Below are 17,884 nucleotides of genomic sequence, written 5' to 3'. Positions count from 1 at the left end.
TAAAGTTCGGAACATCCAATCAACCAATAGCCTTCTAGCCTTAATCCGCCGAGGACATGACAGGCCATCGATCGCGACAGAGCAGGGACATTCTTTTTCGAAACGTTGTCAATCAAAAGCATCACAACGCAAACGTGACTTCCTGGAGCGGTCGTCTTCCCTCCAGGAAACTGGACGCGTTCATCTACGACGCGGCGGTGCTCAACTACATGGCCGGGCGGGACGAGGGCTGCAAGCTGGTGACCATCGGGAGCGGGAAGGTGTTCGCCTCCACGGGCTACGGCATCGCCATCCAGAAGGACTCGGGCTGGAAGAGGGCGGTGGACCTGGCCATCCTCATGCTGTTTGGCGACGGTAAAAATGCGCACAAATACCCCCCCCCCCCGCCCACACACATACATACACCACCACAACTGCCACACCCCCACCACACACCCACACGACCCACACCACACACACACACACACACCCCCACCACACACCCACACGACCCACACCACACACACACACACACACCCCCACCACACACCCACACGACCCACACCCACACCACACACACACACACCCCCACCACACACCCACACGACCCACACCCACACCACACACACACACACCCCCACCACACACCCACACGACCCACACCCACACCACACACACACACACCCCCACCACACACCCACACGACCCACATCCACACCACACACACCCTCACCACACACCCACACGACCCACACCACACACACACACACCCCACCACACACCCACACGACCCACACCCACACCACACACACACACACCCCCACCACACACCCACACGACCCACACCCACACCACACACACACACACCCCCACCACACACCCACACGACCCACACCCCCACCACACACGACCCACACCCCCACCACACACCCACACGACCCACACCCCCACCACACACGACCCACACCCCCACCACACACCCACACGACCCACACCCACACCACACACACACACACCCCCACCACACACCCACACGACCCACACCCCCACCACACACGACCCACACCCCACCACACACCCACACGACCCACACCCACACCACACACACACACACACCCACCACACACCCACACGACCCACACCCACACCACACACACACCCCCACCACACACCCACACCACACACACCCACACCACACACACACACACCCCCACCACACACCCACACGACCCACACCCACACCACACACACACACACCCCCACCACACACCCACACGACCCACACCCCCACCACACACCCACACGACCCACACCCACACCACACACACACACACCCCCACCACACTAACACCCACCACACACACAGTTCATTAGACCCAATTTGTGGGAGTACAACACTGACATCCATTTCTGTTGGATCGCTGAGCTGGAAAACGAACCCCAAACAATTTTGGTAAGTGCTTATGTAGGTCATATTGAAAAAATTCACACATCCATGTGTGCTGGAGTTAACGGTGAACACAATGCTAAATATAAACTGGATATAGGGTATACACTATTTTTTCTCCACCATTTATTATCGCATTACAGTTTTTCACAATTGTTAAAACACATTTCTTCCCATTTCACCCATTTTCTCAAAACTGTCAACACAAAACCAAATCTTCAAACTAAATTTCCAATACCTCTGACTCAACCAACCAAAGGGTTTAGGTTGGTTGAGGGGCAGTTCTATGGCATGCCTCTGTGACATGCTTGCGTGTAAAAAGGGCTATACAAATACATTTGATTTGATTTGATTTGACTCTTCTGGAAAATCAAACACTCGCCCCTAAACCATTTAACCTGCGCTCAAAATCAAACAACGCTTTCAGATCATAAACACAGCAAATCAATATAGAAAACACTATGGAGCAATCATTAGACATAACCCCAAAAAATTGAGAACACAGCATCCAGGGCATGTAGCTACATGTAAAGAATAATGTGTGTACTATGTATACACAGTAAATGCATTTAGCAATAAAGAAAATATTACAGTAACCATCACAACTTAGTACTGTCAACAAAGAACAAAGAAAAAACTGGGTAAAAACCCCTCTGGTGTGCCTGATCCAGCCTTGAAAACACTCCACATCTATGTCACCACAGGCCAATTCCATTGCCTGTAGGAGATTTACCCTGGTATATGGGTTTTGTAGACCTTCCACCACCACGCAGAGAAAATCCTCCATTGGGTTGAGAAAAGGGCTGTATGGTGGAAGGCAAACATTTACAGTAAAGATTGCTGGTTGATGTTGAACCATTCTCGTAAACGGAGAATGATGAATTCGTCCCAAACCACCATTAGAAACAAGTGTAAACAAGTTTGAGTCATTGTGTTTTACAGATGACAACTGTGTTGTAGTTGTGTTTACTGTTTGCCGTCTGTGTATACCATTTTGCAGCACAAGTGCATCACAGTGCAAAATGTTTTTGGAGAGTGAGAATGTGTTTGGAGTTTTGCAAAAAGAGTGACTGATTCAACAAATTAGTTTCGGCCACAGATAATTTTGTTCAGAGAATGTGGTTTAGTGTTTCAGCAATTGTGAAAAACTGTAAAAAGGATCTCTCTCAGGTGAACTGTTTGTGAATGACAACCTTCAGGACAAACCCAAAACAACACCAGTCATTCTAAATGACTCCTGCTGCCATCACCTTGAACAGAGACAACGTGGCCGATGGGATTGCTTTACCTGAGGTCTGGAACCAGGTGTTCCAACACTGATTGTTTCTGACAAGAATTCCTAGAGTTGCCAGTATCCACTAGCAGCAGAGAGAGAAACAGAGACAAGAGAGAGAGAGAGAGAGAGAGAGAGAGAGAGAGAGAGAGAGAGAGAGAGAGAGAGAGGGAGCAAATGAGAGAAAGAGAAGGATGGAGAAAGGGAGTGGATGAGAAGGGGAAGAGAGAGACACAACAGAAGAAAGACACAACAGAAGAGAGACACAACAGGAGAGAGAGACACAACAGGAGAGAGAGACACAACAGAGGAGAGACACAACAGAAGAGAGACACAACAGGAGAGAGAGACACAACAGGAGAGAGAGACACAACAGGAGAGAGACAAAACAGGAGAGAGACACAACAGGAGAGAGACACAACAGAAGAGAGACACAACAGGAGAGAGAGACATATATAAATACAGAGAGAGAGAGAGAGACAAATATAAATACAGAGAGAGAGAGGCTGGTCTACACTACGTGTCAGATCCCATACTAGCGGCTGGCTAAACAACACACACTGGCTTATCATGCACGTGGCATGTGCTATCAGGTCCTGTCCTAGTTTCCATGATTCCATGCAATTCTTGTATGAAATGTGCTATATAAATAAAGTCTTACTTACTTACTTACATGATGAATGAGAGAAGACTCACCTGGGATCAGCACCACAGGAGAGGGCCTGAGATGCTGACATGTGTAGCGTTACCAGAAAGGACAGATATATGGATGTGGATCAACGTGCAAAGGAAGCTTTATCCATTTGTGAGTGTGTGTGTGTGTGAGCATTTCTGATCTCTCACAGGTTCCGAGTGTGTGTATGTGTGTGTGTGTGTGTATCTAGGAGTGTAAAGTGAGGTTACACGATCACAGGAACACAAAAGACGTCATTTCCATTCCTACACAAACAACAAAGTCATAATGCTGCTTTTTTTTCTTTCCACGGCCAAACATATTCTATGGGATCACTGTCATAACACCGAACGTGGTCTAACATCATGTTACATCACGTCCCATGAAATGACATGCTGAACGCCACAGCTGTCAGACCACATAGATGCACACAGACTGGGGTCCAAGCGGATTTGTGTTCTCAGGTGTTCCGTTCCTGGTTAGAATCCACATGTCAACAGTGTTACATAACCCCTATGTTTAGATCCAGGTAGGGCAGAGTGTGCTGACCTAGTTCCAAGTGGTTGGAGTCATAGTTACCGGTGTATCTACAATTGTAGGCAGATGAATTCCTGTGTTCGGATTGGTGCATGGGTTGAGGTTGGAGGCATATTCTGAAACACGCCACAACCCTGATTGGTTGACGATAGAGTTTTGTCATACGTCTTGACTCTTCCTCAGAAATGTTGGGTACAGAAAGTGTCTAGCTAAGAAATGAAAGAAAGGAAAAGTACTTGTTAAAGGTACATTAGCTAAGATTTTTTTCAGTCAACATTTTTATTTTTGTTTTGTCCACTTAAAACTGTTTAAGTTGTGCAAGCTCATGAGGCCCTCTGAGAATTGTTTAGGAACACTGACAGCTCAGTGCCAGTGGAATGTCAATTTCTGATTATTGAAGCGGCCCGCTACTTTCCAGCCAATTATGATCCAGCAATCCTGTTCCAGGCAGTCGCCTTTGGAAAGGTGGGCCTCCCTCATTATCTTATTTTCTGAAACCATTGTCAATCAAATTTGAGCTGGAGGAAAGCACGGAAGTTCAGACAAATATTGGGGGTATTGTTTCTCATATTTGAATTTGGGATATAAGGTTAAGGCTGCCGTTGCTGGAGCCAAGCAATAAGAAAACTCAAATTAACAACAATACAAAAATACTTTGAATACTTTGAATATTAGAGAAAATATTGCACCCCCTGGACCAGTTTCACAATATACCCAAAGTATGCCTGAAAGACATAATTGATAACCAGTGGTCTATGTGTGCTGCATGCATGATAATTAGCTCCATTAGCTCGTTTTTTTGCAGGTGCTAGCAGGCACTAACCATTGCTAACAGGAGCTAGCATACACTAAGAGGTGCTAGTGGGTGATGTCAGACACTAACGGGTGCTAACATTTTGCAGGTGCTAGCAGGCGCTAACTGTTGCTAACAGGTGCTAGCACACAGTAACAATTGCTAGCGGCCGCTAGATGCTCAAAGGCGCTAGCTGCTGCAGTCCCAGTACATAAGCAGTTGGAAATCACAGAGCCTGGGGGGTCAGTACACACACTCCGGTGGCTCGGATCAAACAAATCTCTCTGGACATGACTTCCTGTCTGGGAAACATTCTCAGGGCTGTGGGGCTGCAGGGGACACATTTCAGGGTGGGACCAGGCATCACATGACATGGAATCACCCTCCTCAAGGCCTGGAAAAATCCCAGCAGGCACTTGTTTGGGCACAGCACAGCAAGGAGGTTGGAGAGCGACTTGCATAATACAAATTATTAATGATGATTATCTGCAGAGGGGTTGCTATCTGCAGAGGGGTTGCTTGGAGATGATGCGACATGACGTCTGTTGCACGTACATGAGGCTGGGTTGTTTACCCCAGTGTTGGTACTTACTGTCTTTCAAAAAAGCATACACACACACCAACACAAATACACATAGAACCAGGATCAAGGACAACGAACTCAAGACACGACACAGACAACTATTAACTAATAGTCTGTCAACATATTACAGTACAGCTTTGTGCCCAACCCGTATACACATTCTAGCCTACTGCAAGTGGCCCCCTGCTTATACAGCCTATTTACAACCCCTGGTTGTCACCCCTGGCTCACCCTTTCCCTACCCTAAACCTTGATACAACATACATTACATTTACATTTAGTCATTTAGCAGACACTCTTATCCAGAGCGACCTACAGTAAGTACAGGGACATTCTCCCCGAGGAAAGTAGGGTGAGGTGCCTTGCCCAAGGACACACGTCATTTGGCACGGCCGGGAATCGAACCAACAACCTTCTGATTAATAGCCCGACTCCCTAACCCGCTCAGCCATCTGACTCCCTATAAAAATGAGGCCCACAACCTATTAAGCATACAAACTGTCACCCATTTACTTCATGTAACCTATTTGCAACCCACGCTCCACCTGGGCCCCTCCTTGTCGCCCCCTCCAGGAGAGATGGAGGAACTGGAGGCGATGTGGCTGACGGGCATCTGTCACAACGAGAAGAACGAGGTCATGTCCTCCCAGCTGGACGTGGACAACATGGCGGGCGTCTTCTACATGCTGGGCGCCGCCATGGCGCTGTCGCTCATCACCTTCATCTGCGAGCACCTGTTCTACTGGCAGCTGCGCTTCTGCTTCATGGGCGTGTGCTCGGGCAAGCCCGGCTTCACCTTCTCCATCAGCAGGGTGAGTCTGGGGGGAGGGAGGGAGGGAGGGAGGGAGGGAGGGAAGGAAGGAAGCAAGGAAGCAAGGAAGGAAGGAAGGAAGGAAGGAAGGAAGGGGTTGGATGGATGGGAAGAGTGGATGTATGGATGGATGTATGTATGGATATAAGGACGGATTGGACAAGGGAGTGAGAGAGTATGGAATATGGATGGTGGGAGAGATGGGTAGGAGAGGACAAGGATGCTCTGATTCACTTTCACCTCGACGTATTTTAACTGTTCTAACGTTCCTCACTCTTGTGTGAGGCAGTAAGTAGCACATCAAGCCCCGGCTAAGAGAAATTGTCCATGTGAACCAATGGGCCTTGCGAGTGTGCTCACTGAATACACAACGACCGTGCCAAGACACTTAAGAAAGAAAGCTAGGATACATGGCTCAACCTTCCATCTTAAACGGTAGCTTTATGGTCGTGCTGGTGAGGGAAGGTTCTGGAAAAAGACCTTGCCTCCGTCTGGTTGAGTTGGTGATGGCTCTGGGGTTGCTTATGTGGGTCAGTCACCATGCTCCTGTTATGCTAAGGAAGGAGTCTGCTGTTGTTGTTGTTGACGTGCGGGAAAAACAGTCGCTCGAGGAGCAAATCCCATTTGCATAATGTTACCTTTTAGGAGGGGGTTGAGGAGGACGGTTGGGTGGGTTGAGAGGACGGTGGGGGGAAGACGGTGGAGGGGGGGGGGGCTGTTGTTGTTGTTGTGCGCAAATGAGCTCAATTATCATTCATTTGTGAAATGCCGGCGAATGTTTACCTGGCAGTTATGAAGACTAAAGACACCCCTTAGTCATGCGATCCAAATGTGGGAACCTTTTTCTGAGGTAAACTTTCAACTCCCAAAGAGGGTGGAACCAGGGGCATTAGACGCTGCGCACAATGCACTACTAGGCTATAGAAACTCCCCTTGCTTAACCCTCTATACAACAGTTCAGGGACGCAAGTTTGATATCAGCTTTGGCAGGGACATCAATAGTTAATGCGAGCAAACACATTTTTTTTCGCATTCATTGGAGCGCAAATACAGTTTTTTTGAGCTTCATGTAATATTGTTTTTATGTTTAGTCAAAATAAGATGATCGGTAAGCCTATCATTTAGAAACTTTCTTTCGTTTTGTAATGTTTTCTTAGCCTACCTCAATTCTGACTTGTGTGCCGAGTCTGACACCTGGACTTCTGTGTGTGTGCTGCAGTGACTATTTGGCAAGATCAGAAGAGCGTGCTAACATTGGAATTCTGCGTGTTTGTGTTTTCGTTTAAACTGCTTTGATTTTACAAGCGTTGATTGGGATACTGCGTTTATTTTTTCCGGGATTATCAATCTAAATTAAGGCACTGACTAATAAAGTAAATTATTAAAAACTCAAACTTTAGATTTTACTGGGGCACAGCAGATTTATACTTGGGCACGTGCCCCAGTAAAAAGGGTCTGAAGATGCCCCTGGGTGGAACGTTCTTACAGAGTTATTTTTTATTTATTTTTTCTAAACAAAGCCTGTTCTCTCCTAGTGAACAGCACGTCCCCAACCTCTTTTGGGAACTAGTGACAGTTTTTCTTGCGCAACACATCCGGAGTTTAACACAAACGACATAAAGATTTAACGCAAAACAGAGTCTCAAGGGCATTCAAACTCATTATTCATTAGCTCCGCATACACATTATTTTATTTTATTTGTCAGTTGCATTACGGCTTGCATTTGACCTCCCTGAACACTATTTGAAGTCTGCCGTGGTTATTATTTCCCCCGGCAGTAGATCTCCAACAATCTGTTACAGATCAACATGGCTGATTTAACACTCAAGATGAGATGGGATGTGAGAAAAAGGATCTGAGATAGTGCAAGGCTCGGGCAAATCCCATTTAAGGGGGGGGGGGGGGGGGGGGGAGAGAGAGAGAGAGAGGAGAAAGGAAGGGAGAGAGCAAGATAGAGGAACTTGTACTAATGGTATTAAAAGGAGGCCCTGGATGCACCTCCTTTATAGCAATACGTTTAGGAGACAGACAGCAAAATAGAAAGAGAGAGAGAGGGAGAGAAATATGGAGAAGGGTTGTAGAGAAAAGGATAGGCTGGACAATGAGACTGAATGATAATATATGGAAAGAAAAAGAGATCAAGCAGAGAGAAACAGAAAGATTAAACACAGAGGGGGGTAGATAAAAAAAAAAGACAAATCCCAAAAAGCTTGTGCTGGTAACCTCTGTTCTGGTACCTTTTGTAGTCGTTTGAACTGCAGACATGGAGAGATAACGACAGGTTATCCCCACTAGGGACCCTGGAGAGATAACGACAGGTTATCCCCACTAGGGACCCTGCTTCCTAAGGCAAAGAGACCAGGAGGCAAAGATAGATAAAAACAGACATGGGGAAAAAAAACACTCGACCATTCATGAATGTGGGCTGAGGACAGAGACAGACAGAGAGAGAGACAGAGAGAGAGAGAGAGAGAGAGAGAGAGAGAGACCGAGAGAAAGAAGGAGGGTGACTAAGAGACAGGGGGAAGAATTATTTCTGACGTGACACCTTTAAAGTACGATGACGCATACGCTGGCTGGCCGGCCGTTCACCCTTGACCTTTACATCTTTTTGGGGTCCTGAAGTGGCCTGAAGAACTGTTTCTCCTTGCCCTGGTTTCCGCCCTCATTGACTTTCCTGGCAAAAAAAAACTATGGCCCGAGCAAAATTAAAACCTGACCGTGTCATGAAAACACTTGAATTGTAATATAATGCCGGCCGTAATTTAACAGTGTAGAATCAGCTGTTATTGTTCAATTCCTTGTCTAAAAGCAATAGGAGAGACAGAGAGAGAGAGAAATACAAACGCAATGGAGACCCTGTGGTGCTGTCAGCTGAATATAAATGACATTGATCAGAGTTATTGATCGCTGGTCAAAACCACAGGCTCACTGTGCCCCTGTCGTTATCAATCACAGCTTTGATCTGCCCCCCAACACCAAATCTGAGAGGGATGTGTGTGTGTGTGTGTTTTGTGTATGTGTGTGTCTGTGTGTTCCCGGGAGACAAGGCACTTATGAACTCAACCCCTATTACTGTTTAATAGTGTGTAAACAAGAGGTTGGTCAGACCCAAACACTGCTATCCATTAACCCCTATCTCTCTCTCTCTCTCTTTCTTTTTCTCTTTCTGTCTTTCCCTCACCCATTCTCTCTGCCTCTCCCTCTCCCTAACTCGCAAACACAATCTCTCCTTCCATTCCTCTTCTTTATCTCTGTTTCTTACTGTTTCCCCTTTTCTCTCCCTCTCTTTCACCCTCCCTCCCTTTCTTCCTCTCCTCTTCACCCATTCTCCCCTTTTTTTCTCCGCCTCTCCCTCGCCTTCTCCGTCTCTCCCCTTCCCTCTCCTCTCCTCCTCCCCACCCCTTCCCTCCCCACACAGGGCATCTACAGCTGCATCCACGGGGTCCAGATCGAGGAGAACAAGTCGACCATGGACTCGCCCTCCGCCACCATGAACATGAACAACACCCACTCCAACATCCTGCGCCTGCTCCGCACCGCCAAGGACATGACCGCCATCCCGGGGGTCAACGGCTCGCCGCTCACCGCCCTGGACTACGGCGGCCACCGTCCCGGAGAGTCGCAGGTCTACGACATCTCGGAGCACCGGCGCAGCCTGGCGGCGGGACACCCCGTGGACTGCAAGGCTCTGACGGCGCCGCCCTACCTGCAGGAGGACAACATGTTCAGTGACTACATCAGCGAGGTGGAGAGGACTTTTGGCAACTTGCCGCTGAAGGACAGCAACCTGTACCAGGACCACTACCTGCACCACCACCCGGGCCCTGGGTCCGGCCTGGCTCTGGGTATGTCCGGCCCGCCGCCGAACCGGCCGCGCAGCCTCGGCAGCGCGAGCTCACTGGAGGGGGGGATGTTTGAGTGCGACAGCTTAGGGGGAGGGGTAGCGCCCATCTTCACCACCCAGCCCCGAGCCTCCCTGACGCACAGGAACACCAATAAGTTTGACCTGATTGCCGGACACGCCTCCTCCTCCGGCGGCGGCGGTGGCGGGGGTCAGGGCGGGCCGTTCAAGTCGAGCAACGTCTACGGGAGGTTCTCGTTCAAGGGCGGGGCGTCCAGCACGGGGTTCATAGGGGGGCATGACAGGTACTGCGGCGGTGGCGGCGGGGGCGGGGGCGGAGGCTCAGGGGGCGACGACGCCATGTCGGACATCTCCACGCACACCGTCACCTACGGCAACCTGGAGGGCAACGCCAAGCGGCGCAGGCAGTACCGGGACAGCCTGAAGAAGCGCCCGGCGTCTGCCAAATCCCGACGGGAGCAGGACGACATGGAGATGGCCTACCGGAGGCGGCCCCACCACCACACCGTCCACCACCACTTCCCCCACGGCCCCCTGGGACACCGCTCGGCCTCGCCGCCCCTAGAGCGAAAGAGAGGAGGGGGGAACTCTTCGCCTTACCCGTTCCGCCAGGAGAAAGAGAACCTGCGGGAGTTCTATGGCGAGCAGTTCCGTTCGAAGGAGGGCAAGGCCCCGTGGGAGCACATGGACCTGTCTGACGGGCCCTGCGGTGCCGGGGTTGGAGGCGGCGGCATTTGTAAAAACTTAGTGCCCGTGGAGGACTTCTTGAAAGGTAAAACCAAGAAGTCCGAGTGTAAAGGCGGCGTGGCGGTGGTAGGGGGGGGCGGGGGTCTGGGCTCGGGGGCGGGCCAGCAGGCGCACACCTGCTGGGAGAAGAGCGCGCCGGGGATGGGGGGAGGGGGCATCGCCGGGGGCGACTGGGAGTGCCGGAACTGCCACGGCGGCGGAGGAGGTGGAGGAGGGGGGGGCAAGGCCATGGCTCACCACGGGGGCGGGGGCGGCGGGGGGGGCAGTCGTCCGGGCTCGGCCACGTGCAAGCGCTGTGACTCGGGCAAGAAGCCGGGCAACCTGTACGACATCAGCGAGGATAACCTCATGTTTAGCCAGCTGGGGGGTAAGTGTGCCCACGAGGGCGGAGGCAAGACTGCCGTGGTGCTGGGAGGCGGAGGCGGGGGCGGGGGCCAGACGCAGACTCAGGCGCAGCGCAGGAAGCTAGGGCCGGGGGGGCACGTCCTGCGGAGGCAGCACTCCTACGACACGTTCGTGGACCTGCAGAGGGAGGGGGCTGGCCGCCGGGGCGGGGCCGGAGGAGGAGGAGGGGGGGGAGGGGGCGGAGGGCTCGGGGGGCAACTCCCCCCGCCCAGGAGCGTGAGCTTGAAAGACAAGGAGCGCTTCATGGAGGGCACGAGCCCCTACGCCCACGTGTTTGAGAGGTATGCCGGCTCGGAGAGGGAGCCCTCCTCCTCGGGCGTCGGCGGGGAGCGAGGGAAGGGAGGTTCCTCCTTCAGCCTGTTCCGTGGAGGTGAAGGTGGGTTGCACCGGCGCTCGGTGGGGGAGAGAGACACGAGGGACAGAGATAGAGGAATGATGGGAGGTGGGGGAGGTGGAGGAGGCGGAGGAGGTGGAGGAGGCGGAGGAGGAGGCAGAGGTGCCGGGACTTACTCCTTGTCTAAATCTCTCTACCCAGATAAGGTGAACCAGAACCCCTTCATCCCAAGCTTCGGGGACGACCAGTGTCTATTACACGGTGGAAAGCCGTACTACGTCAAAAAGCCACAGGCCCAGCAACAACAACAACAACAGCTACTCAACAACAGCCGAGGAGGAGGGGACTTCAGAGGCTCCATGGGGGTGACCTCCTATTTGCCGGCGACGGCCACGGCGGGGGTATTGTCCAACGTGGGCCCCAGGTTCCCCAAGGAGCTGTGCTTGGCTGGGGTGGGGGGGCCCATGGGGAACCACCTGGGGGGGGGCTCTGGGAACAAGCTGCTGCCGGTGGGCAGGGACGGGGGGCTCAGCATGGTCCAGGGACAAAGAGCCTTCAACGGCTCCAGCAACGGTCATGTTTACGAGAAGCTCTCCAGCATTGAGTCTGACGTCTGAGTTGAGAGAGAGAGAGAGAGAGAGAGAGAGAGAGAGAGAGAGAGAGAGAGAGAGAGAGAGAGAGATGGACAAATGGTGGGAAAGGAAGGGGGACAGCGAGAGAAAAGAAGAGAGGATAAAAACGGTGCGGCATGGGATGGCGGTTATGCCGGCTGAACAGAAGCCGAGAGACACTCTACTCAGTCTGCGACGTTCCACTCCCACTCGTACAGAGAGAAGTCAGACAATGGGGGCCTAACGTCAGGGGACCAGGCCCTGCCTAAGGCCGTCCGAGCGTTATCCCAAGTTTTAGTGACGGGGTTTGGGGGCGGAGGCGGCGCTGGGGGAGATGGGGTGAGGTGTGTGTTTGTGTGTGTGTGTGTGGGGGGGGGGGGGGGTGCTGCTCCTTTTGCACTCAGAGATCAAGCAAGGCGGGGGGACCTCCCCCTTGTCCACCTCTCCTTCACGCCCATGTCGTCTCGCCCCTCCCCTCTGTCATGACTCACACCAAAACAAACGCTCTTTTGCTTAGAAAACCGGAAATACAATCACGAATGAAAAATCAAATACTTTCCTTTTTTTTCTTGAAGTAACAGGGTAAACTAATAATAATTGTATTGATAATGTTGATAATGATATTATTGAATATAATTACAATGTTTATGACGTTCGTTTGGGCTTGGTTTTTCTTTTTCCTTCTGGATAGTTCACGTCGTTCTATAGTATTGTAGTTAATTATTTGCTAGCTTACCAATATTGCAGGAAATTAGTACTGTAGACAAATATGAAGAAAGAGATGGGAGGTCTAGTACCACTGTTTTTTTTGTTCCTGTAATTTTGGGCACTTCTTAATTATTGATTCTCCATGTTTCAATTGTTTTCTTTTTCTGTTTTTGGAGTGGTGTGAAGTGTACGTGAAAGGCATGATTTGCTGGGTACATTTAGCGTACTCAACATTCAGTGTAATTGTGAAGGAGGTCCTTTTAGCACAGCAGTGTCATACTGATTTGCAGTTTTTATATGATTCTTAATTTGCCTGGCAGCGTGGAGTGGGTCTCAGTTACTGTAATGGATGTGCCTTACTCGAAAGGATTACATGGAAAAACTCACTCCTATTGGTGGAGAGAGCTGTCAGTCCAACAGTTACACCATTAACTATATTACTAGTTAATTCATAAAATTGTATCCTGCCCCTGGGTTATTGTCCTTTGACAGAAAATCTGACGGATTTAAGGAGGTTTAGCGATTACACTAGGAGACTCTTCCGCACACTCACCACCATGGTACGGTTCGACTAGTCTGATTATTTGATGATTATATTTAGAAATTGACAATTTATCATTCCAGACATGTGGTCACGCTTACCAAAATGAACTGCCAGTTGTACATTTCTGATTTCTCTTGGCGTCAATTTAGCACTCCTAAATGTAAATCACCTTATATGCCTACATGTTGCTTCGAAATGATTCGGGCGGGTATGGATTCAATTGGCCGTGACAGTTTATGCTGCGGAGACACTGCCATAATGGACTCTTGGAACACAGCCTCCTTCAGCAGGGATGAACAGACTGCCGTGTTAATTATTTCATGATTACAACTAAGCTGACTCTGCCATCTCGCCGGTCCACATTGGCGGGAAATGGGCGAGTCCCAAGTGCTGTGGCTTTACAAAAGAGAAAGCGAAACTCAATTTGAATAAATTTGTTAACAAATGTACCTGTATTTAAACCTGTGAAGTCCCCCTCCAAACTTGACCTAATTCAAACATGTTGGCTTTTGGCTGGTAAATGCTTTGTCATTTTTTACATTTGTAGTTATCTTTAAAGGGCAAATATCATGTAGTAATCACTGGCATGTAACTGGATAGCGTGAGAGACACCGGGGAGGTGTCCTGAACTGATCACTATTTGATTCAGCGTGCTTTCTTTGTCTTTTTCCTTGTAAATAGCAGAACATACTCTCTATGTACAGTCTACACAGACAGTCAGGATTGTATAACCCTTTGCAACTTTCCACAACTCACCACACACTCAATACAAAGAGGACAAAGCAATTTGCCATCACTGGCTTGTTGCATAGAGCATAATAGCATATTGAAAATGTCAAAAGAAGTGGACCTTGGTTCAAGCACTTCACAAGGGTACCATTTTAGACTAGTATGTGTGAGACTAGAAGTGCCAGTTGAAGAATTTAATAGATTAGTTTGAACACTGAGTAAAGTAGATGTTGCTTCGTCCATGGTGGATTGTGGGAAGCCTAGGCCTAAAATTCTTGAAGAAAAGTGTTTATGTTGTTGACCTAGAATACTCCCTCAATGCCATAAATCCTAGAAAAGCAAGTGGGTTGTTCCCCAGTTATATTTATATATTGCCTTTGGCATTGACTCTGGGTGTCAAACCTCAATACCACAAATGATCACAGACAGCTATTCAGGTCATAGTTGAACACCACCCTCCCGTTATCTTTGTATTGTACAATTCAGGATGCCCCTTCGCCATTTTGCTTCACTCACTATTTGGAGCCAGTCATCACTGCACGTCTACTTTGTGTTGCCGAACCGAATTTCACAATTCAAAAAGCACAATCAATCTTGACTTGATTTATTTGCCGATGGAATCACTTGTACATCCCAATCGCAACTTTGGAAACCATTTTTCTTCCTTTTATCAACTGCCAAGTCAGTGTGTATGCTATCAAGAGTTGTTGTAAGAGTGTTTGTAAGGACTTGCATGTAATTCTTGGATTTATTTTGCGCTCTCTTCTGCTTACACTCCTTTATTCCAGAAGCGGATGTTTGTGAACGTTTGAAATGATCCATATCATTGATCTGGATCCATGTAGTAGGTGTGTGTGTGTTTGTTTGTCTTGTACTAGAAGACAACGACCATTTTATTGCTTCGCATATTGATTACATTTGAAAATGTCCAAATTTATCAAACTGAATTTTAACTATGAGGATAGGTATCAGTGTAGTTGGATTTTTTTTGTTTTGTTTTAGGTTCTTCTTGGTATTTTGTGTAAATGGCATTGAATGAGCTGGAGTAGAGCTTTTTTACTCTGCTAAAGGGACAAAACTTTTCTTTATTTAAACTGCTTGTTGATATTTCCCTTACCTTTTAAATGTGTGTCATTATTTTTCTGTTGTATGTGCCTGAATACATACACTTGATTACCTCTGTGTGTGTGCGTACTTGTGTGTGTCTGTGTGCGTGAGTGCGTATACACTATGTGTGTGTGAGTGTGTGAAAGCGGGAGACATACAGTAAATGTTTACTGATATGTATTATAACACTGTATGTAAATAATTTATCTCCCACTCTCAGACTTTTAATAAAAGTGTTAAAAATGGCTGACGGGAAAAACATTTTCGTGACATTTTTGATTTGGTGGTCCCCATGCTAAATGTGTTTTTATGAGTCCTACTAAGTCAAGATACAATGTTGGCAATCCTTTATTGTGCTCACAGAGTGCACAATTACAAAATAAGATAGCAAGTTGCTGTTATTATCTTTTTTCCCAGATTTGGGTCAAAGACCATTTTAGGACTTTTGTCACAGCAAAATGTAATACTCCATGACTATTTTAATTTTCCTACAGCAAGCACAACATTACATTTATGTACTGTGTTTTTAGCAGTTATTATTTTTCTTCTTTGGCAACCTACTCTTTTATGTGTTCCCAAGAGAAAAGTGTAACACAATTATCTCAAGAACTGTACAGATTGTGAAAATGTATATATGACAAAAGATTTAAAAATCACTCTCATTTTTGTATGGAAGGAAATTACATGTGTGAAGAGATTAATCCAAATTTGATTAAATATTTAATAATATTTAAAATGAGGATGATTAAACACGATCAATGTGAAAATAAGTGCTAAGAAATATTATTCTTCTGTCTCTTTGTACAATACAAAGTGTTGAGTATTAATAAAAAAGGAGAAATCTCATCTGTGTCAAGTTCCGTATTCTTTCATACACCTGTTTAGAATTTGTCATGTTACAAACATAATAATATGCTATATATACAATTACTGTATATACCTATACTGTATATACGTACAGTATATATAAGGCCTATATTCACAGTATATATACATATATCATTATATCGTTTTCACACGCCTGTACATTCATCTGATTTCCCATATGTCATCGAAATGGACAGAATCCCTCTTTCGTTCTTCTGTTCGCTCCTTGTCAGTGTCTGGAAGGACACTGGTCAATCTCGCTGTCCTTCCTGTCCCGCTCCACCTCTCACCTTGTCTCCTCAGATCCCTCCGTGTCTGACGTCCCGAGGTTGCACCAAGATGGAGAGGGGCTGTTGCAGGGAGGTGAGGGTGGGATGATGAGGGTGGGATGATGAGAGTGGGATGATGAGAGTGGGATGATGAGAGTGGGAAACAGACAGGGAGAACGAGTGGCAGGACCAAATGCTACACAGTGAACGGGGGACTAGAGATGAAAGACAGCAAGTCCCTTACACACACATGCACGCGCACACACACACACGTGCGCACACACTTTCTTCTGGAAACCCTGTCCAACAACAGAGGTTATTTAAAGACCCCAGCTGTCCAAAGAACTCTGTGGGCTTTCGGGAGAATTAAATATGTTGGCCATCCTTGATGTCGTTCAGTGATAAACGAGATATCTGAGGACTGAGGGAGACGGCGCGGCAACGGCTGGATCATCTTCCTCTCTGAAACGTCTAAATCTTTTAATCACTTCCATTCCCCTTTTTCTCCCTCCTCTAAACCCACTATTTTACACTTGCTACATCGCTGTCCACCTGTCTCACTCACTCTCTCTCTCTCTCTCTGTTTTAGCACTCGCTCGCTCTTCTACCGCTCTCTTTCCCCCCCGCCCGTGCCGGTCTCTCTCGTTCGGTCTTTTCCCCCCTCTCTCATCCACCATCTCTCTCCATCTCCGCCTCCTGCTCACTCTCCACGCCAAACCAACAATCCCTGGATGCATTGCAACACATGTAACTACTTCTTGACAATTAACCGTTACCTAGCAACTGGCTCTTTTTCCCGAGCCAGAGAGAGAGAGAGAGAGAGAGAGAGAGAGAGAGAGAGAGAGAGAGAGAGAGAGAGAGAGAGAGTTGGAAAGGGTGGGGGGGGGTACCGTGCCTCACTGTCTTCCTGCATTGGACGCAACAATGGATCAACATACCACACCAAAATGGAAAGAACAGAAAGAAACAGCCTGAGCTGAACGCCCACACATACTGGTAGAGAGAGAGAGAGAGAGAGAGAGAGAGAGAGAGGGGGGTGGGGGGTGGAATGCAGATTAGAAAGAAGGGATGAAAGACTGAGAATAGAATGTGGAAGGGAGGATAAAGGAGGACCAACAAACCCAAATGTTCAACGAAGGAAAGGCAGAGGCAAGTGGGAAACGGAGGGAGAGTGGAGAAAGAGAGGGAACGCTCTCTTCTGCGGCGCTGGCGGATGACAAGTGGAGTCGCGGAAGAGGAACGGAGAGATGGAGAAGAACTGGTTGCTGTAGAAACACTTGGCAAAGTTTTAATGAGGGCGCAAAGTTCAATCCCATGCCCACAATACACGTGCACACACATGCATTCACCATGAGCGCGCACACACACACACACACAATAAGTAATAACCTTTGTAAATAATGCACCACCTGCTCTCCTTATGGGAGCCATCATGAGTTGAATGAACTGAAAACAAAGATCAACTTCAAATCCCATCTCACATATCAACCTTCAAGCCCAACCTCAGATACAGTTCGGACAGAATGTGAAAGACTGACACCATGTGGAGGAAACATGCCAGATTCTATACATCGAGGTTTGTACATGTTTGTGCATGTGCA

General features: G+C 48.2%; 1 protein-coding gene across 1 annotated transcript in view; it reads left to right on the top strand.

Moving 5' to 3' along the window:
* grin2bb (glutamate receptor, ionotropic, N-methyl D-aspartate 2B, genome duplicate b) overlaps window positions 1-12,359 on the top strand; it is a 36,416-nt gene extending 24,057 nt beyond the window's left edge. Inside the window, exons 5-7 of the mRNA XM_062448887.1 lie at window positions 167-354; window positions 5,859-6,097; window positions 9,519-12,359. Coding sequence (XP_062304871.1) covers window positions 167-354; window positions 5,859-6,097; window positions 9,519-12,065 — 2,974 coding nt within the window. The 3' untranslated portion in view covers window positions 12,066-12,359. The remainder of the gene's footprint in view (window positions 1-166; window positions 355-5,858; window positions 6,098-9,518) is intronic.
* Window positions 12,360-17,884: the final 5,525 nt, after the last annotated feature.

Source organism: Osmerus eperlanus, chromosome 22, assembly GCF_963692335.1.
Source record: "Osmerus eperlanus chromosome 22, fOsmEpe2.1, whole genome shotgun sequence".
Lineage (NCBI taxonomy): Eukaryota > Metazoa > Chordata > Actinopteri > Osmeriformes > Osmeridae > Osmerus > Osmerus eperlanus.
This window is presented reverse-complemented; position numbering and strand designations above follow the sequence as displayed.